Source organism: Tamandua tetradactyla, chromosome 14 (assembly GCF_023851605.1).
Source record: "Tamandua tetradactyla isolate mTamTet1 chromosome 14, mTamTet1.pri, whole genome shotgun sequence".
NCBI lineage: Eukaryota > Metazoa > Chordata > Mammalia > Pilosa > Myrmecophagidae > Tamandua > Tamandua tetradactyla.
This window is the reverse complement of record NC_135340.1, coordinates 36377355-36399840: the sequence shown is the minus strand read 5'-3', so window position 1 is coordinate 36399840 and position 22486 is coordinate 36377355. Positions and strand designations below refer to the sequence as shown.

The window sequence follows — 22486 nt, the reverse complement described above, 5'->3', positions numbered from 1 at the left end:
TTAGTCTTATCTCATATTTCCCCATTTTTCTCCACAAGGATATTAAGAGGAACTGTTATCAAACATTTCATTAGAATCTAATTAAACTATCTAGTTTTCTCTGGTTGTTCACCTCAGTAACACTACTGAAATAGTACACCTCTATTATCTTAGACCATTATGGAAGACCAAACCTAGGAATGATAGAATGAGGAAATGGGAGGACGCTGTTTCCCAATGACTTTGTGTTAGGGAAGGCTGTTCCAGCCTTGAGCTGTCTATCGCCATAAGTCTTTTAACAGAGAGAAATAAACTGTTTTGTATAACGTAAAAAGACAGTATTACTCTAATACACTGAAGTGATCCTAAAACCAAGAATCCAAGCCTAAAGAGAATAAAACAGGTCAAACTACAGAGTTTTTTTTTTTCCAAATGAATTTAATTCAGTTCCAGCCCCAGAGAAAGGGACAAATACAAATCTTAAAAATAAAAATAAAAATTACTCAAAAAACAGACTATTAAACAATTAAACCTCCCTCTCTTAGTAATAAATACTGAACTGATATATACACATGAGGCTCAGGAAGGAAGCAACAGCAGGAACCTTGGGGACTGTGTCGCATGACAAGATTCCAGCGCTTCTACCAACTCAATGCTCTTTGTCTAAAACACAGAGAACACTGAAAGAGGCAGAAAAGTGTGCAGCCCTGGAGAAAGCATGAACATGGTGACAAGAGACATAGAAGGGGCACAAAGACAGAGTATACGGCCCTGGCGAGAGCATGAACATGGTGACAGAAGGAGACACAGAAGGGACATACATAAAGAGTCTTAAGGGCAGAGGAAGGGAGACTTTTCAGGTAAAACATCCTCCCCACCCCAACTCCAATGAAGTCACTGGATGTAGCTGCTCCAGCTGCCAAGTCCTTGGGCTTATCTCCTTGCTGACACTTCCTCTTTAACTTGCAATCAGGAAAGGTCATTCACACTGTGGCCGTGATGCCACCATAGCAGCAGCCTGACTGCTGGAGCCCTGGGGCTTTCCATTCACCACTAGCAGGAGAGGTGTCTCCACACGAACACTGGAAAATGAATAGTCCTAAAAAGAGAGACATACAGAGGTTCATTACAGGTCCTAAGTTGGAAGAAACCCCTACGTGGGGACACACCACACTTCCTCCCTCCCCAATCCAGTCTACGCCCCTTATATCTTTGTTGCACATTAGACCAAAACAAACTAACAAGGGACATAACTGTCCTAAAGTTTTCAATGCAAAACATTGTAGCTGAAAGATCGCCATCAAAAAACTCTATTGTTCCATTGGGAGTGTAAAGGAGGCTAATCTTTTAGGTCAAAGTAAGGGATAAATTAGAGGTCTCACAAATTAACCTTAAAAAAGAAAGAAAAAACTTAACAGGAATATGGATAAATGGTAAAATCTAGTCATTTATAAAAGGAATATAAATAGTAAATAAACATATGAAAAAACATTCACTCTCACCAATAATTAAGAAACTATATTAAAACAGTATTGATGTTATATTTCTCATAAGAAATTAGCAAATAATTTTCAAAGGTTTCTACCCACAATAGAGAAAACTACTGGGAAACAACTACTCCCATCTACTACTGGTTAATAGTAACTTACTTAACTAGTATAACCTTCTGGAGAATAATTTGATATATATCAAAGGACTTGGAATTCTAGATATCCTCTGGACCCAAGATTTACTTTAGAAATTCATTGAAGGAAATAATCATGAATAAGAGCAAAATTAGAAAAAAGTAGACTGTGGTACTTTTTATAACAAGGCAAAGGTGGAAATAATCTAGATCTGTAAAGGGCCAGAGACTAAATATTTTAGGCTTAATGGGACATACCGTCTCTGCATTGAACAATTCAACTTTGACAAGGTAGTGCACAAGCAGCCACAGACTATAGTAAATAAATGGGTGTGGCTGTGTTCCAATAAAACTTTATTTTTGATGATATCTAAATGTCCCATAATTATCAAACATCAAAAAATATTATTTTTCTTTTGATTTTTTCATTATATAAAAATGTAAAAATCATTCTTAACTCCCATGCCATATAAGAACAGACAGTGGGCCATAGTTTACCAACCATTGATCTAGACGGTGAAAAAGTAATTAAATACCTAGCCTCATAAAATTTTTATAAGGATTAAATAAGCCCATGAAGGTAGTAAAGTTCTTAGCAAAGTGTCCAGAACTCAGATAAGCATTCAGTAAATGTTAACTGTCACCCTTATCATCATCATCATCATCATCACCGCCACCACCAATAGTAGCACTATGAGTCAATCAGAACCAATGTTACATAATATGTAAAAATGGAAAAATCCTAAAACTTCAGGTATTTATATGACATCTAAGACTCAGAGTTAGAGCTCTGAAGCTATGAATGCCAGTACTATCCCATATAGTCACTGTTTAAAAAGTTGAAAAAGAGATCAGACTTTGACTAGAGATATGAATGAAGTTGATCTGGATAGGACCAAGTTAAATCAGAATACAGGATAATTCTGTAATAATGATATGGTTCATATTTTAAAACTTCAACTTCTGTGCGAGACCAAAGGAAGAGGTGTTTATTTGGTGCAAAATTTATATTTTGGGTAGGGCATTATCTAATTTAACTTGTATGGTCAGTTTATTTGAACACCATTATTACATGGAATCTTGAATAGGGCATGAGATCTTGTTGGTTTGTACAGGTTAGTGTGATGAGTAATTTGGGCAAAGAATAAAAGTTTTTGCAAAGTCCCCTTGGGGGACAGGGGAGAAAGGAGGAAATATTCAACTTTCCTATCTGGGGAATTCCTGATATTCTCACAAGCAGTGGGGACAACCAGTTCAATAGGCTGAGCCCTCGATCTTGTGGTTTGTCCCTATGAAACTTACTCCTGCAAAGGAGAAGCTAAGCCTACTTATAATTATGCCTAAGAGTTGTCTCCAGAGAACCACATTTGTTGTTCAGATGTGGCCTCCTCTCTAAGCCATCTCAGCAGGTGAACTCACTTCCCTCCCTGCTACATGGGACATGACTCCCAGCGGTGTAAATCTCCCTGGCAAAGTGGGACAGGATTCCTGGGATGAGTCAGGACCTAGAATCATGAGATTGACCAAAAGGAGGAAGACAGAAATGAGACAAAATAAAGTTTCAAGGCTGAGAGATTTCAAACAGAGTCGAGTTGTTATCCTGGAGGTTATTCTTTTGCAGTATATAAATATCCCTTTTAAGTTTATAGTGTATTAGAATGGCCAGAGGGAAGTACCTGAAACTGCTGAACTCTATTCCAGTAGCCTGGACTCTTGGAGACGATTGTATAATTATATAGATTTTACAATGTGACTGTGTGATTGTGAAAACCTTGTGTCTGATGCTCTTTTTATCCAAGGTATGGACAGATAAGTAAAAAAATAAGGGCAAAAAATAAATAATGGAGGGTTTAAAAGAGTTTAAAAAATTGGGTAGATTGAAATGCTAGTGGTCAATGACAGGGAGGGGTACAGGGTATGGGATGTATGAATTTTTTCATTTTTTTAATTTTTTTCTAGAGTGATGCTAATGTTCTAAAAATTATCATGATGATGAATACACAACTATGTAATGATACTGTAAGCCACTGAGTGTATACTTTGGATGGACTATAAATGTGTAATTATATCTCAACAAAAATATCTTTTTTAAAATGGGGAAATGTTCAAACATTTACATAAAATATCCCACTCATGATTTAAAACATATGAATATGTTTGTATGTATTTATGAATAGGAAAAGGGCTGAAGATATATACACTAAATTGTTTACAGTAATAACTGCATAGTTCAATCCATTTTTAATTTCTTTCTGCTTATGCAGTTTCCCACAATACATCACTTTTATACCTATATTTTTAAAAGGGATAAACTTGATTCTACTTTCAGAGCCTAAGAGCAGGGAAGGAATCCTAGTCATCACTCACCTTTCCCTTGTGCTGAATTTGGTGAAGCCGAAGATTGGGCTCAGGGATGGCCACAGAGTCCCCAATGAGCACTCCCCAGCTCTGCACCATATTATATACCATTACTGCATAGCAAGGTCCATCTGAATCTACCAGGCCAAATGTACTGCCAGGTTAAGAAAGTGGGAGGAAGGCAGGAAAAGAATGTGGACAAGAGAAAGAACAAAAATAGTGGTTTTAAAATACTAATAAAACAAGCAAATGCTTTCTCAGTTACTTATTGAGACAACCCATGGCAGGTACCATCATCCACTATGTACACCGTTTAATGTATATCCTTAGAAAATAAGCACAAGACTCATCAATCTGTCGCTTTGCCAAGAACTCGAGACATGCACACTGAGGCCATTCAACATATATTATTAATGAATTTTTCCGAATGTTACAGATGAAACATTATTCTTGGTCTGTCAATTTAACTATCACATCCTTCACCAAACCCTCTATCATTGTCAATTTCACAAACTTTCAATGAATACCCACTGTGGGTCAAGCATTATGCTTTGTAATAATAAGACTGACCCAGCTATCACTGAGCTTATAGTCAAGCAGGAGTCAGACAATAAAGTTTTAAATCACTTACAGTGCAATGTGATAGGTGCTAAAATAGCTTTTCCCTTGTGCTGAATTCAGTGCAGGTTAAAATTGGGGTGGGAACCCAGAGGAAAAATGTCTAAATCAAAACTGGAAAGCAGGAAAAACTTCCCTGAAGAGGTGAGCCTCAGACTGATTCTTAAAGGGTAAAAAATTAGCTGATTTAAAACAAGAAAATGAATACTCAATGAAAATGAAAAACCTCTAGGAGTTTGAGGGAAGGGACCGATGGGGCAAGGGCATTAGGGAACTTCCTTAAGTGACAGGAATGCTCTATATCTTGATAGGGCATTGGGTCATTCAGGTATATACAACTTCCAAAACTCAGTAAATGTACACTTAAGATGTATATTATTTCATTGCATATAAATCTCCTATTAAAAGAAAGCAATTATAAACAAACTCTGAACTCTGGTTAGTTACTACATACTAAAGTATTTACAGGAACGTATACTGATCTCTGCAATTTACTCCAAAATGCACTCTGAAACATAAGCTGGGTTAATGGATGTATAGCAAGAGAAAGACAGCTATGTGATAAACTAAGTATAATAAATGTTAATGTTAGAATCTAGGTGGTGGGTATTTTGCTGTATGTTTGGAAATATTTGTAATAAAATGTTTGAGGGGGGAAAAGTCAGCCGTGTCAAGAAGGAAGAAAATGGACTGACCAGGCAGAGTTAATTGTGAATAAAGGTACACAGGTATGAAAATATCTGTTCAGAAACCTATTCCTTGGTTGGAATAAAAGGTACATGCAGGAAAGTAAAAATCAGATGATGCAAAGAGGGAGCAAATCAAGAGTTTTGTATGCCAAGCTTAGATAAGAAGTTCAAATATTATCTACAAGCTAGAAAGTACCGGGATTTTAAATAAGAATGGATATGCATTTTGGAAAGATTTCTCTGGCAGCACCATAGAACTCTGGAGGAGTGGAGAAGTGATGACAGGCTGAGACAAAGAAATTGGGACAAAGAGGATGTGGTGATTACCTTGATGCAAGAAAATGGGGAAGTCTCGAATTACTTCCAAAAGTCTTAGGTAAGGGACTAAGTAGAGGCAGTGCCATTCATTGGCCAGATAATGGAGGAAGGAGAAGGTGGCTCAGAGGGAAAGATGAGGAAATCAATTTTGAATATACTGAGTTAGAGACTTCTGACTAGAGCCCAGAGGCAGTTGGATTTCCAAGGAATCCAAGACTTAGAAATGACCTACCGATGAGATGGCAAAGAATCAGCATTTACACATCAGTTAGCACATCTAAATTCACAGCAAACATTGCAATTAAACATAGCATTCTCCTGGCGAATCCAGTCAAAGCATCAGAATCCTTCTGAACACATTACGTCCAACAGCCACTGCCAACTGATCAAAGTTGGTACCCATTTGCCACCATGGTATTAGAAAAGAGGAAAGGGACAAAAACAGAATCTTGGGAACCTAATACTTAGAAGCTGGGTTTAAAAAAAAAGACGGAAACCAAACAGAGGCATAAAGACTTTTTTGTTCTTGAGTCCCCCTAAAATTTACCCTAGTCTTTCTCCTTTTCTCATCCCTCTTAACTTTAGTGTCTAAAGTGTTCCAGTTAAGTGTTTCAGTTGACTAAACTTTTTTCAACTGTCTTCTTGCTCTTCAACTTATCAAATACATATAGCTCTACAAAAAATACAAAGAAAGCTCAGAAATGTATTGGGAATTGTGAGTATTTCAGTTTGGATGAAGCATAAGAAAAATGAAAGAGAATAGTAACAGATAAGTCAGAATGCTATACAGCCATGTAGTGGAAGCCACTACTTTCTACAGCCTAGAAAGACAGTGGTGATCCTAGAAATAAATATTTCAGTCCAAAACAGGAGGAGATGAGAAACAAGTAATGGAACAAAGAGTGAGGACACCAACCATACTCTACTTTTTCAAGATTTAAGCATTTTCTAAATAAATATTCTCAATTCATTTCCTCTGTTAGACTATACCCTTTACATTTTTTTCACTCCCTACAACTCGTGGCACATATAGGTGAAGCCTGAATGTTTGTTGAATGACCCCTGAGAAAACCTCCCCAGCCAGACCTTAAATCTTAACTCAAAGCTCACCTACAAGAGCCGCCTTAAGTATACCCAAGACCAAGCAGGACCAAGAATTCTCCCTCCTTCAACTCTATGAAAATACCAAGGGGCAGGAGAATTTCAAGGCTTCCTACTATCTTACAAAAAAATGTAGCCTGTCAAATTTCACATAGGAATCCACAAAACACCAGATTGAGGATAATAATGGGTCACGGCAGAATCTACAAAGGCTTCTGAAACAAAAACTGTTAGGGGGGCAGGAGCCATTGCATTTCCCACCTTAGCATGCCAACTAGATGGCATGGAGGCCCAGACTGTGTCCCCCACTCTCTCTGAAATGCAACCGCCCTCATGCCCCTGCCTGCTGCTTGCACTACACTGCCTGTCTCCCCAGCGAGTCATGCTGGAGCACCTGGGCTCTCTGTCGACGCAAATGGATTACAAGGACCAGAAGCTAGCTGAACAGATGTTTCAGGGAATTATTATTTTTTTCTACAATATTTGGGTTTATGTATGCTGAACAATTCAGGTGGACTTACATAGTTATGGTTGGATTTGCTTTCTCATGTGTGCTGACATTTTCCCCATGGCCCATTTATCACTGGCATCTCCCTTAATGCCTCAAAATAAAGAAGAAGGCTAAAAATAATTTATTGGGGTTTTCATGGTTCAGCTTTACCACTTTTGTTTCTTGTGAGATGTGCTAAATTGCTTTCATACCCAAAACATGAGCTTTCATACCCAAAACCTAAGCTGTTATAGCACATCTGTGTGTAAACTTAGATTTCTTTATATTTAGTTTCTATATTTCATTTCTAATATTTTTATTTATAAAAATATTTTAGACTCTCTCATCATAATTTTGCTCTAAGTTGGAGAACAGAAAACATTAATATGCAAAATTTCTTTCAAGTCTACATAAATATTAAGAATAAACGCCTCATAAATGATAGTACAATTTAACTATCAAAGTTTTATAATCCATTATGAGTAATACAACTGCTTTAAATTTTTAAAAAAATGACTGTTGGATATCACCTAGACATTACCTGTGCATAGGACAGTTTCAGAAACAGACAGAACTCACTAATCTGTGGACACTAACAATGTCCTCAGCTGTCAGCGAAAGGCTAAGAAGACAATTAGTTCAGAAGTGTAAAAAAGAGTATAGGAAAGATACTCACAAAGGGACTTTCTCCTCTGTGGTAAGGCTAAACACCACCTTTCCTAGGATTACAGCACCACTGTTCACACCAGGGTGCAGAGCACTCAGTGGCTTTTGCTCCAGGGTCACCTTCTGTCCAGAAGCTGACTGATAGCGCCCATCGCCACAAGGGCCTAGATGGGCTGGGCGCAAGCTTCCCAGCATGCTCTGCAACTTTTTGGTTTTTATCTTTCCCTGCAAAGAAAGGAGAAATAGGTAAAAAGCTGGAATTAGTCATTCTCCTTGGGAATCTAGTCCTTCCATCCCACTCACCTACCTGATCGGGTCACTATCACCTATGGCTATTCTAATCTTACTTTACTGATTCAACCCAGAATAAGTGCAGCATTCAGCTCTTTAAATATTTTTACCTTGCTTTCAAGAAAGCTGGTTAGTCTATCCAGGAATTCCAGGAGTTGCTGCTCTCGTTGCAGTGGCTCTGGCCAGGCGGGGTCCAGTGCTGCAGCCCGAGAGAAACCCTCCAGGGCCTCCCCATAATTCTCTTCATATTTATGCAACTGCACAAGAAAAAAACAAAGACCTAGAAATTATAAGTGTATCTAACACAAACTAGGTTGGGGGAGCAAAGGTATAGAGCATTGAATTTAGAGAAGAAAGCTGTTTTCCTTCCCAGTTATTTTTCTCCTGTGCTACCATGAACAGCCTGAACACCTAGTAACACCTTATATCCTTCTTCCTGACCAAGGTGATAACAACCCCAAAGCTGAACTCCTTTCAAAGAAACAAACTTCCAAACTCTAAAACAACTATGTTGCATATATTGGGTCACTTTATTTTTAAACGTATACATTTCAGACATTTTCTAAACTGTCTTGCTCTAAGTACATTTCTGTCATTTCTTTCAGTGACTCTACCAGATACTGAAGTTAAACTAAATTAGCTCTTCCTAAAACTAACTTGGCCTTTCTCTGACAGTTTATAGCTAAACTTACTTCTACACATACTCAGTTATCCTCACAGGCTAAACCCAGATATCTTATTTATTTGACCTTCAGATGACCACCCACCCCACCTCCCAACCAAGGTCTCACCGTTGCCCTGTTCAGATGAAGGTCAGGATTGCTGGAAGCCATCCTGTCAACCTTCTCCTACAGGGGGATAAAGAGATCATCAGTGCATCCTGTCTCAATCATAAGGATCATCAGTGCATCCTGTCTCAACCATACCCAACATGTTCTAGACTTCATCTCCTTAAAAAAAGTTTAGTTTCTTCCTTGTCAAAATGTTATATAGTGGGTGGTACAACAGTGATTCGGTGGCAGAATTCTCACCTGCCACTGCAAAGCCCCGAGTTCAATTTCCAGAGCCTGCCCATGACAAAAAAAAGTTACACAGAAACTAGCATAGGTCTTGGAATCTAGAGAAGAAAGCTGCTGTACAGCTACCAACACCTCTAACATTAAAAATTTTACTCAGTCCCTGAAACCTCAAGGATATAAGGGTTTTTTACGTGTATGAGACTCTAAAATATGATGATTTTAATCTATCCATGCAATATTATAAAAATAGAATAAGAAATAGATGAGTTAATTCTGCTAATGTTTTTTTAATATTGAGATGCTGGTATAATGAGGAAAGCCTAGAACAGAAATGATGTGAATATAATGCATTTCCTAGGTCCATGAGCCTACATCCAAGCTCCCTTAAAACACATACTGAAAGTCAAATTCTAATTCTCCAGTTATACTGGATGGTCAGACAAATGCACTGTGAAGAAACTATTAACTACCTTCATTTTATTTTTTTAATTCTCTTAATTGTCTCTTAATAACATATAAATAGCATGAATTAAAATTGTTTAAACTGATTGATTCAAATGTTTAAAATCAAGTTTGGGTGACAAATTTAAGAGCTAAAAAGCAAGTATTTAGCAGAAGCCAAATATAAAATCTTTAAGGAACACAACATATTATTTAAAAAATAAAAAAATTATCAGTTTAAGAAATTAAAGTATACTTCCTCTACCTAAAATTCCTTGACTAAAAAAAAAGGACAGCCTCTGAACTGCAACCATGAATATGGGGGGTTTGTATTTTGTAGTCTACCATACAAGGCAAAATAAGTAATGGCAAGTTAAAAATCAATTCTCCAAATAGGAGAGCTAAATACAAAGTGCTCTGAAGGCCAATGTGAACTTTATAATGAGTAATCTGGCAGTGAAAGCCTAAAAGAAACCTCCCATCCAAGTGGCTATCGACAAAAATGGCCTGGAATCCCAAGCAAAAATAAGCTCCATGGAATTAATTCCTAGTGAATGATGCAGAATGGGTTACATGTTGTTTTCTATTTGAGAACGAAGGAAATCCAGAGCCCTATTATCTAATGGTTAATTTGGGGATAACACTCAATCAGCATTAGTATTGGAATTCTCAGTTTCTTTTTAAACGTACACAAATGTAAATAAGCATTATTTTAATAGATTTTTTCCCATTAAGAAACATGAATTTGTTCAGGTGGGCTCTATGATTTGGTTAAACATGCCTGTAAGGAATCTAGACAGCTCAAGGAGATACCTAGTACTGAGACACCACACAGCTAGTGGTTACTACCACTCAATTTATAAGATGAAATGTCACCTCTGCAGACACAGCTTTGCAAACCTACACATTTTGAATACCAGCAAACACGCATGCAGGATGCTTGCTAAAACACCACAAGGAGGACTGAATGACACTGTTGCTTCTGCTGCCTCTTTTCATCAGGCCTAGGTGACCATAAGTACTTACTGCTTGGGCATAGGCACTGAGGGCTTGCTGGGAGATCTTAGGGTTCTGACCAGTATTGAAGTAAAGAGAAAGATACGCATTGCCCAAAATATCTGAAATAGAAACACAGAAATGGATCACCTCAAGACCAAGTCCAAGATATTGAACTATTTTGGTCACCCTCAAAGGTCCATGCAAGGACTATTATTCAGCAATCAAAAGGAATGAAGTTCTTACACATGCAACAACATGGATGAACCTTGAGGAAATCATGTTGAGTGAAATAAACAAAAGGATAAATATTGTATGATCTCACTGATAGGAAATAATTAGAATAAACACATTCATGGAGTCAGAAACTAACACAAGGGACCACATGAGGGTAGGGAATGAGGAGTTAATGCAGAATTTCTCTTTAGGATAATGGAAACATTTTGATAATGGATGGTGGTGATGGTAGCACAACATTATGAATGTGACTGACACCAGTGAACTGTATATTTGCATGTGGTTAAAAGGGGAAATTCTGGGTGGTATAAATGTTATTAGAAGAAAAAACTCTCAATAGGACTGTACAACACAAATGGTGAAACCTAATGTAAATTATGAACTAAATTTAATAGTACAATTAAAATAATGTTCTTTCATCAACTATAACAATGGTAGTAAAGAGTTAATAAAAGGGGAATACATGGAAACTTTGTGGTTTCCACATGATTTTTCTGCAAACTTATAACTTCTCTAACAAAAAAACAACCTTAAAAATAAAAGGGTTTATGTAAAAGGCCCCACATCTGACACAAAACAATGATGATCCATTTAACATACACAAAGTTCTGTCAGAATGAAAACAAACATGGACCCCAAGAAGAAACTTAAACGGGCTGTACAAAAGCCCTGTCTTGCTCATATGGAAACAGTAAGTGGTTGCTATCACTCAACATAAACTTCCTCTCTTGGATCAAGAGTCCAAGAGTTCCTAGAATAGTGGTTCATCAAAATACCTTTGGGGCCTGTAATGGCTAAGCTCATATGTCAACTTGACTAGGTTATGGTGTCCAGTTATTTGGTTAAGTAAGCGTCAGCTTGATTGCTATTGCGGGTTTTTTTCATGGATTTAAATCATCAGTCATTCAATTGCATCTATGATTGATGACATCTACAACCAACAAGGAGATTGCCTTCAACAATAAGAGAAGTCTCATCCAATCAGTTGAAGGCCTTAAAGGTAGAACTGATGATATCAACAGTCAGAAAGAAGAATTTCTAATTCTACTTCAGCCAGTTAGTTTCTCCTGGGGAAATCACTGAAAACCTCATCAGGGTTCCCAATTTGCAGCCTCCTTACAGAATTCAGACCTGCCAATCCCCATAGCTGCATGAGAAAATTCTTGTAATATGTCTCACAATATATTTATTATATACATATATATATACATCCTGTCGGTTTTGTGTCCCTGAAGAACCCTGATTAATACAGGGCCTTTTTAAAACAAAGATGCCCTAGTTTCACACTCAGACTCAGACTCAGTAAGTGGTCTCCAGATGATTCTGATGTTCAGCCATGGTTGAGAACCACTGCTCTATAAACTTGGGAGATCTTTTGAAAGCACTCACACCACGAGCGGCCATCATGAATATCCATCTGCACAGCCAACTTGGCCTGTCGGACACTGTCCATGACATGGCGAGAATGTTCATCTCCACTTTCAGTCCTCAGCTGGCGAAGCACCATTGATAGGTTTTGCAGGGAGATTTTGTTCTTACACTGCAAGTAGAAAGGACATATTCTCAGCCTTACTGATTCTACCTTGCCTTTCCAGATCTATTTTGCCCTAAATCCTCTCCAAAATCCAGTTTTTCATCTTGCTGCCACCTGCATCTTGGATCCCATCCACAAGGATCAGCTTGGTGGCTAACCTTTCTTCGCTTCCTGCCTACCCCTAAACCTGATCTAGTCACCTTCTCTCTTTCTCAGTCTCCTGTTCCTATCTCCCTCATCCGGATCTGTTCCCTCAGCCTTCCTCCCTTCTGATCTGTTCACTTCCAACTCAGCTCTACTCTAGAATTCATGTCCTGGGACAATGCAGAGAAAAAGAATAAGGACATTCTTCCCATCTGTGTTTTCTGAGGGGATAGCAGGCAGCTCACATGGGTGAGGGCTCCTGAGAAGCAGGTGTGGGCAGATGCAACATCCCCTTTCTTCCAGTACACCTCACCCAGCTGGTTCCAGGCTTCCACCAGCTCAGGCTCTAGCTTCACAGCCTTTGAAAGAAGTTCCTCAGCCCTAAGGCTATAATCAGGAGTCACATTCAGAGCCTTCCCAGTTAGCATCAGAACTTGAGCCTCACCCTGGACAGAACCTAGAAGAAAGCGAAAAAGAGGAAGGAAAATGGAAAAACCCAGACAGTCTTTTAAATAAGAATAGGGTACTTTCTCTCAAGGAATAACTCCATGCCAGCTATAGGAATAAAAGAGTTGGGAAAATCTTTCCATATACAGATTACCATGTTAGGTAGTCAGGTAACAAAGAAAGCACTATCCCCACCCCTGATGGGTTTATATTCTGGTAGAGATGACAAAAGTATATGCATAAAAAATTAAAACAATAATAAAAAAGGAGAATATGATTTACACCAAATTATTAGGTCTTAAAAATCAAGAAAAGATAGAAGACAAGAACCTCTAGGTTAGAAAATGATGTAAACAAAGACACAGAGGTGCAACCCCACACAACATGTCCGTAACATAGATGGACCAATCTAGATGAAACAAAAGGTTTATCTGTAAGTAAGTAGTCAGAGGATAAGGTTAGGGAAAAAAGTGAAATGATGGAGACTTGGCTACCAAGTTAAGAAGTTTAGACTTCAGCCAACAGGAGTCTTTGAAGACACTTGAGTAAAGAGGTGAGAAGAGAACAGGAATAAGTGTGTGACCTCTTGAAGTACCAACCTTGCATAAACAAACACTATGTGGAGTGTCAAGAAACAAAGATAGGCACAAAACCTGTTTTTTAGGGGTGAAGAATGAGAGATAGGCAGAGCTGTAGTACAAGTCTCTAAGGAAGTGTTTTTGTTTTACTACAGGTTACCAGGGGCCAAGGTGGAGGCAGGGAATGGGGAGTTCAATGCTTAATTGGTACTGCCTCTGTTTGAGGTGAGGTGATGGAAGAGTTTTGGTAAAGGATGATGGTAATGGTATACCAACATTGTGAATGTAAATAATATCACTGAATTATATACTTGAATATGTTAAAACAGGAAATTTTAGGTCGTATATATGTTAGATTTTTTTAAAAAACAATAGGACTATACAACAGTGAACCCTAATGTAAACTATGGATTATTAGTTAATAATATAATTATAATAATATCGTTTCATCAACTGTAACAAATTTACCATACTAATGCACCCCCCAATGTGGGACATAACATAGGGGTGAGTCTCCCTGACAATGTGGGACAAAACTCTCAGGGATGAGCCTGGCCTTGGCACAATGGGATCAATAATACCTTCCAGACCAAAAGGGGAAAAAGAAATGTAACAAAACAAGGTATCAATGGCTAAGAGAGATCAGACAAGAGTCGAGAGGTTATTCTGGAGGCTACTCTTATGCAAGCTTCAGCTAGATATTGCTAATTGCTATGGTTTACCAAACCCCAACCAATACCATTTCTGTTAACACTAAAGAACACCTAGCGCTTGAACTGAGACACTACAAAAGTTTCATGTACTAAGTTTACTTTCCTGAAACCTATAACCTACAGAGTGTTCTTAGGTCAGATAAGTTCTGAAAACCAGAGGGGTCAGCCTCTCTAAGACTATTAATTACTTCCATCCCACTATCCTATATTGTTGACCCCCTTTTCAACATGAAAAAGTTAGAATGGGCATAGCCCAAAAATTCCTGTAGAGAGTGAAAAGAATCAAAGGAGAAGGAGGAGTTATAACAGAGAAGATAAGATTTAACAAATGAGTATGATTGCTGAATCACTATATTCATATTTCTTTTAGCCTCCAGTGTTTTAGAGCAACTAGAAGGAAAAATCTGAAATTGTGGAATCATGACCCATACCAAACTTTAAAATCTCTTCTGTAACTATTTATTAAAATGTATTTTTAAAATTATTGCTATTTATTTTTATGTATATATGTTGTATTTCATAATAAAAATGTTAAAATATATATATTTTTAAAGATATTAGGCACAGAGCAACAGTGGCTCAGTGGCAGAATTCTCGCCTACCACGCCAGAGACCCGAGTTCATTTTCCGGTGCCTGTCCATGCAAAAAAAAAAAAAAAGATATTAGGAGGTGAGGAAAAAAAGAAAAGATTACTGATTACTGCAATAGTTCAAGCAACAAATATGCTCTTTTATTCCACAGCATTTGCCATAATCAAACTTTAGGAAAAGCAAATTAGTGAACTGAAAAGTTGCCATCCCAAAAGGGGCCTTTATAACAAATATTCTATCGTATCATCTTGTAGCAACCACAAGAAGCATCCTAAGGAGGCAAAAGAGAGAGCAAAACTCTATCACATTTTGGTGAAGGGCAAGGCAATGGGGTTGCACATCTCCTGGAACTCATACCAACTACTTCCTCCATCTGCCGCAGAGTCTTCTCCATCTCTTCCTGCACATCCTGCTGCTTTCTCCCAGCATCCTCAACACTATGTGTCTCAAAATAGCAGTCTCGAAATGAATAGAGCTGATCCACCAGTTCCTAGGAAATGTAAGGATGGTATCATTAGGTGAAGAAAAGACCAGGTAAGGAAATTTGGAATTGGCTAGCTATACTAGATCAATCTCAACTTGATAACATTAGTATATTAGTAGGACTTTTTTTCTTTAAATACTTACGTGTGTGTGTGTGTGTGTGTGTGTGTGTGTGTGTGTGTGTGTGTAATATGGCAAGTTATCTTCTGGCTCTCTTGCATTCTTTGCAAATAAGTAGATGTTCTCTTTCTCTTTTAAAAGGCTTTCTCTCTGTCTTCCCATGAAGACAGAAACAGAAAGAATCAAAATTCTTTCATTACCTCTTCTTTATGAAACCACAAAGCAATAGAAACATATAATCTAATCCTATCAGGTTTTACTAACTACCTCCATAGCACAGCCCAAATGGATCCAGCTGTCTCCATCCAGCTATGACCACAGTGTTCTAAAGCAGTATCATTACTTGTACAGACTAATCGACAGCTTCCCAAATGGTCATCTTGTTTCTACTCTCTCCCATTCTCCTTACTGTAGTCAGTTGCCTTATTAAAATGCATATCATATCCCAAGCCTTCTTATAATCTCCCACTACAGTTCCAATAAAATCCACCTCCTTTCCACGGCCTCTTAGAAGGCCCTGTGTAAGGGGACCCCTCAGTATCACCCTCATAAACGTCACTCCTTACTCCTCTCCCTCCTATAGCATTCCAGCCACACTAGCTTTCATTCAGTTCCTCAAACCCACCAAACTCAATTCCACCTTGGAGCTTTTACACATGCTGTTCCCTCTGCTTGGAATACTTTCCCCAGATCTCTACATGGTTCATTCCTCATCATTATTAAGATCTCAGCTCAAATATTAATTTATCAGAGAGGCTTTCCCTGGCTACACAACCTAAAGTAACCCTTCCCTTCCCCACTGTTAAATCACATTCTTATTTTTCTTCATTGTACTTATCATTTGAATACATAGCCTATCCATTTACTTATCTATTTTCTGTGTCTACCATCGGAATGTAAGCTCCATGATAGGAGAGACCTTATCTGTTTTGTTTATACCTATACCTGAGCACTAAAAGACTTGCCTCATGATAGGCTCTCATTAAATATGTGGACTGAATTAATTAATTAATCATCCCTGTCTCTTATAAATACATATGTGCTATGCTTAGTTTAAAAGCCTACCAAGAGGGCAGGCTATGGTGGCCTGGGTTCTACCCACGAGACCTGGGTTCAATTCCCAGTGCCTGCCCATGCAAAAACAAAAAAGAAAAAATGCCTACCAAGAATGAAGAGAATGAACTAGCACCCTCTGTGATAGTGATTTTCAAATATCATCATATGGAGTATTTTCAGACCCCCAGGGGCCTGCAGGAATTCTGATCCTAATAGGTTGAGCCAAACTCAAAATTCTTCATTTTTAACAAGCAACCCAGATAAGTATAATGAAAATGTCTATAAAAATATACTTTGAGGGCTTCTGGAGAGTGCTGTCAAAGGAAGTGAAGCAGCACGTGGGCACGGACCATTTCGGGAACAAATACTATTATATCCCGGAGTACAAGAACTGGAGAGGACAAATTATTCGAGAGAAAAGAATTATAGAAGCAGCAAATATCGAAGAAATAGACTGTGAAGTACAGAATACTCCAACAGAGTGGCAAGGAAATATTAAAGAATGAAAAATATAGAGAAGAAATAAAAATAAAAAGCAAAGATTTTTATGAAGAAAAACTGCTAAATAAAGAGAGCAAAGAGAAACTCTTAGCTCTACCAGTTCAAACTCAAATTAAAGGGCATGCCTCTGCTCCATACTATGGAAAGGAAGAACCCTCAGAGGATCCCACCAGCACTGGTAAAACCTTTCAGCCAGGATCCTGGATGCCACAAGATGGCAAGAGCCAAAGTAAATGAATGCACTATGATAAAATCATTTCATTTATACAAATGTGACTATTTTAACAAATAAAGGAAATAAAAAACTTAGTTATTTGTAAAGAGTTTGGAATGATAAAAAAGTTTTAATAACGGTGATGGTAGCACATTACAACATTGTAAAAATAAATATCACCACTGGATTGTACACTTTAAAATGGATAAAATGGCAGTTTGTTACATATGTTGCCACCACATAAAAATTACTTTGTATCTTCTGAATGTTCTCTATTATGCATTGTTTTCAATGAATATTTAACTTTAATCAGGTATTCCTTATATTCAAACTGAATGCTCATTACATTTTAGATCCTGTGATCATTCAGGAAACACCCTCAGATACACACTGGTAGAAATGATGAGTTATCCCAAATTATCAAATATAAAAGACAAAAAAGAGAAGACTATTCTGGGGAGTCATGATTCTAAAGGACTAAATAAAAACATGAACTTGGACAAACATGTGAAGGAAAAGAAAATTTAATTAATTTCAACAAATTAATTAATTTTTTAGTTTAATATGGTTGAAAACCATAAAGACCTAGATGAGTAGGTGAAACAAAAGCTAGCTTGCTTATGGTGGGATTGAAGTTGGAGTTAGAAGAGAGAATTAGGGCCAATAGAGGCGCACAGTCCATCATAAAAGCCTAAAAGGAGAGTAAACAGAAAATTGGTACAACTGGAGTTCCAAGAGATTGAAGATGACTTTGAAAAAACAGGAAAATGGAGGATGGGGGGCATGGTTTACAGAAAGCAATTTCACTGATGGTTGGGACTCTGGCGGCTTGTATATTGAAGACAGAGGTAGACAGGTGACTTTGTACGTGTTTGGACACTTTTAACTGGTTAGATCCAAAAGTGTTTTTGAAGGGTCACACATATTCTGGAGTGCTCAACTACGATTTTGTTGCTATTCTAATATAATAGAGTTCTCACAAGTGTTTGATAGTAATAGGTGCTCAATAAATATTTACTGAATAGCTCAAATGTTTATGTTCTGTTTTGTATAAGGAAATCCTTGATTAAATGTTAATCAATTCCTAGAAACATGTAGGTTGAAATTTTTCTCAATAGCAAGTAAAATTTTTAATTGCCTAAGAAATACATTAACAGAAAATACTTTTTTTATAAAGCAATTATACCAAAACAATCAAATAATAAAATCACCATAATTATTGAGTGGGGAAGAAAAGAAAAGCCCGTAAGTGATAAGACTAACCTACCAGCAGCACAGTTAAATCAGGATAACCATCGTCTCTTTACCTCATTTCAAAGTAATACTATATTTTGCTGTAGAAGAGACAAAAAAAAAAGAGCTTGCCAATAGGGAATGTATAAGGAATTATAATTTGTAGTGTAATCAAGACTGTGAATTAAGATTAAGCTGTTCTTAAATCCTGGATTACCAAGAAAGTTGTAAATGTTCTAACAGATGCTGGAGTATTTCTACTGCCAAAATTCTTATTAGGTTATTAATTGTATTCTGTATACATCTTTTGTGAATGTTTGCCATGTGTTTTCTATATACATATCTTAACAGATAACAGAATTTGCATTAATTTTTATTTTTAAAGTCTTCATTTTAAAATACCTGTTTTATATAAGCAGCACAAGAAATCTTAGAAAGTTCTTGTGCGTAAATGCCTTATGTTACACTAAGATGATAAGGTTGCTGTCCCACTACTATTAGTAAAGCATACACTTTCAAGGCGATTTTGAGAGGTTGGAATGAAGTTTGTAGTAATTCATCCGCACTCCTTTCATTTGGGCTGACGTGTTTTAGACTACTGATTGCGCTGTTGACACTGAAACAGAATTTAATGTCCTATATAAAAACTGAACAACGATGTTGGCCTAATTATTTTATATAGTAGCTTTAGGCCAGACACATGTTAAGCTGAAGTATCAAATAATATTATCTGTCCACAATTTTCCATATCTTGTTTAGATATATTTGGACATTTACTAGTTTCAAGTTATGAAGATGTTTTAGTATTTCCTGTCAAGACACTTTCAACCTATGCAAAAAATTGTTTTTATCAGAAGTAAAAGCGTTCATTTAAATATAATTAGAGTATCATATAAACCCTAAGTACTTTCCAAGGTAAATCCTTCCTGCTATATGCATGTAGAGCAGTGCTTCTGCTCTATGCTCATATAGCACATGTTTTTTTTACAATAATGGGCATATGTTACATAGTGCTCTAGTGCAGAAAAGTGTCTAGTCAACTATAGTTTAGTGATATAAATGTATGGACTATTAGCTTTGCCTTGGATATCTGAAGTTAAAAATCATCAAAAATGCAAGAACTATTTTTTCCCATTATGATATCCTTTCCTTTCCTATTTTTACCAACAGATTTCTAGCTGTCATTTATCTTATTTTAATTAGCCTTCAGTCAATACCATTGTACTGATTTTTAATGCTGTCTCATTAACTGTCCTATTTAAATGTGAACTGAATTTACTAGACCTGGCTTTCTTAGGGGAAAATGGAAGCATCTACAGTAGTCAAATTAAGTTAAGGACACGGGAAATAATTTGTCTAAGTTTTACTTTGCATTTCCCAAACTTTTGATATTTAACCATAGAATCTCTTTTAATGTGAGAAAAGTGAGATTTGTCCTTAAATTTTTTTCCAGAAATGAAGAAATCAGAGTGCTCCTATAACTAATTGCAAACACAATCACTCCTAAATAGAAATCAAACCTCTAACTCAGAACCAAACGAAGTGTAAATTGCCTCTTGTCATTTTCCTTACTTCATGTGGAAGAAAGAAAGAAGGAATGGGTGCGGAGTTATTAATTAAAACTTATCTTTTTATAGGATTTTCAGCTAACAACTTCCTTAACTTATTTCTAGTTTGCCTACTGTAAAGACGTTAAAGTAAAAAAAAAGTCCTCACACATCTGATATGGTACCGCCATGCTGAAGTTTATCACGTGGATACTGTGGATCAAATTCAGACACACAAAACTTTAATATAAAATGTGTGGTACAGGGCAGGCCACAGTGGCTCAGCAGGTAAGAATGCTTGGCTGCCATGCCCGAGGACCCGGGTTCGATTCCCAGTGCCTGCCCATGTAAAAAAAAAAAAATGTGTGGTACAGGCAAAAAAAAAAATATATATATATATATATATACTTTGAGAAATATCCTTCTATACATCCCTTCTACAACGAAATCAAAGCCTACCGCCATTCCAGGTAGCCCACATGATTAATCTCTCCACCACTCTTTTATTCCATTCCTGCAGGTAACTTGCCCACCCCAAGATGCCCCAACTATCCTCTACCATGCCATTTAGGTATCTACCACAAAAGACCCAGGAAAAGGCAGTTATCAGTAAAAACTGTTTACAAGATAAACCCACCTCCTTTTGTTCTATAATCAGCATGTCTGTAAACTGGGAGTTTAGAGAAGGTTTTATTGTATGTTTGTTTTTAATTGTTTAATTTAATTTAATACAAGAAACTGATTTTGTTGTTTTCTTTTGCTGGAATTGAGCATTTTTTTAAACTTTTTTTCATGGCAAGATGGGTATGCTGTGTGTTTATGTACATATGTGTGTGTGCTGTTAAAATTCAATTACAAATATGCAAAAAAAATTAAATAAAAAATTCCTCATAATTACACCAAACAACCTTGGGATAACCACTGTGTTTACTATACCTTTTCAGAATTTGCCTTATACACATATACATATATCTACACAAACAATGTTTCTAACACAGAGCCAGAATTAAGAACCTTTACTTGAGCCTGTCCACTTTATAAAATAGAATAAAGTCAGTCCAAATCACATGGAAGTGAGATAAATCACTAGCTGCTCAAGAAAGAAATTTCATCAATGTTATCAACTTTTGCGTTTGAAGCCATTATGCAATTTACAAGCCTGTTACAGACTTAGATTTAAATGTACATTCCAGGCTGATTTAGAACACATGAGTTTCCAAGATTTCAGGAAAACCATGGATCATTAAAAGAAAGGTAAGGGGCCAAGCCACTAGTTAACTCCTACTGCCAACACAAAAGACTAGTCCTAGTCTCAACCACAGACAACTGTCTTCCAAGTGTAGTCTGAAGTCCTCTGCATCAGACCCAAAGTTGGGAGTAGAGTATACACACACACAAAATAACAAAACTACTTAAGTCCTAAGGGGAGCAACCAGGATACAGGAGACACAGTCTAATACTGTGATTACTGCCAATTTCAAAGCGGAGAAATGTCGAAGAAACGGCTTTTGTGAAGATCAAAACCATTTCTGATAATTCTTAATGCAGATCTGCCATACAATTATATATGGGTGAATCGAGGGAAAACAAAAACAAAACTTCCTCTCTAAGAATGTATAGGAATAAAGTAGGAGCAACAAATACTCTTCCATACAGGACTGAAATTAAGGGCAGTCAGAGAAGCAGCTGCAGGTCCTCCCACACCGGCTGCCACCCTGCCCTGATGCGACAGGGTCCCCTCGCGGGCTGCGGCTACACTCGGGAGTTGTTATAGTAACCTAACCACGCAGACGTCTGCAGCGTCAGGTGTGTGCGAAGGATTTCGCGAATACTACATACACTAGGCTCCCTGCTTCCTCCCAAAGTAACAAAAGCGCATACAGAATTTAATCTATAGTCCAACCTGCAGTCTCCGTACGATCTGCCGGACTTCTTCCTCTTCATCAGCCATCATTTCCCAGCTACTCTCGGCTTCTCCGCCCCCAACTTTACAACCACAGAGAGGCAAACCCACCTCCATCTTGATGGCAGAGCGACATCTGGTGACTTGGAGGCTTACCTGCAGCTGAACAGGACTGGCTTTCAAGGAAGGGCATTGCTCCAAACCAACGTAACCTAGTGCCTACAGCTCAAAAAAGATGCTCTAACAAAAGGTTTTAGAGTTCTTCTGTTTCCTCCCCAAATACTGGATACAAAATGTTCTCATCTTAATTGCATGTTCATTTTTGATTCATATTTTCCTATTTATTTATAACCAAATTGTAATAACTGAAAAAAGAAGATATGTTAAGACTGTCATAAATTTGAAATTATGAAGGGAAGTGGTTACAGTGGTAACTATATGTCTGAATATTCTCAAAACTTTACAGTAATTTTCTTGTTTTATGTCATTTGGATTTATTTTGAGAAATACATCTTAGCCATTCTACTTACAAAAATCAAAAAGAGCTGCAAAGGTAAAAAAAAAAAATTGTATTAAAAATACAATCATTTTTAAT

At 37.2% G+C, this 22486-nt stretch overlaps 1 protein-coding gene and 1 pseudogene across 1 annotated transcript; one reads left to right on the top strand and one right to left on the bottom strand.

Annotated features, from left to right (window-relative positions):
- Positions 1–405: 405 nt before the first annotated feature.
- TTC5 (tetratricopeptide repeat domain 5) lies at positions 406–21988 on the bottom strand. The gene is made up of 10 exons (XM_077127339.1): positions 21892–21988; positions 15192–15324; positions 12751–12962; positions 12217–12367; positions 10621–10712; positions 8926–8982; positions 8245–8391; positions 7854–8068; positions 3971–4115; positions 406–1078 (listed from the first exon to the last, which is right to left on the bottom strand). The coding sequence occupies exons 1-10, from the start codon at positions 21940–21942 to the stop codon at positions 959–961; spliced, it is 1323 nt and encodes a 440-aa protein (XP_076983454.1). The 5' UTR covers positions 21943–21988; the 3' UTR covers positions 406–958.
- Positions 16769–17235, top strand: LOC143656481 (NADH dehydrogenase [ubiquinone] 1 alpha subcomplex assembly factor 2 pseudogene; annotated as a pseudogene).
- Positions 21989–22486: the final 498 nt, after the last annotated feature.

Excerpts from the sequence above, each read along its gene's own strand:
- TTC5 (XM_077127339.1), bottom strand. The coding sequence starts at position 21,942 with ATGATGGCTGATGAAGAGGAAGAAGTCCGGCAGATCGTACGGAGACTG. Across the intron at positions 15,325-21,891 it reads AGATCGTACGGAGACTGCAG|GAACTGGTGGATCAGCTCTA; the intron begins GTTGGACTATAG and ends TACATTTCCTAG. Across the intron at positions 8,069-8,244 it reads CCAGCTTTCTTGAAAGCAAG|GGAAAGATAAAAACCAAAAA; the intron begins GTAAAAATATTT and ends CTTTCTTTGCAG.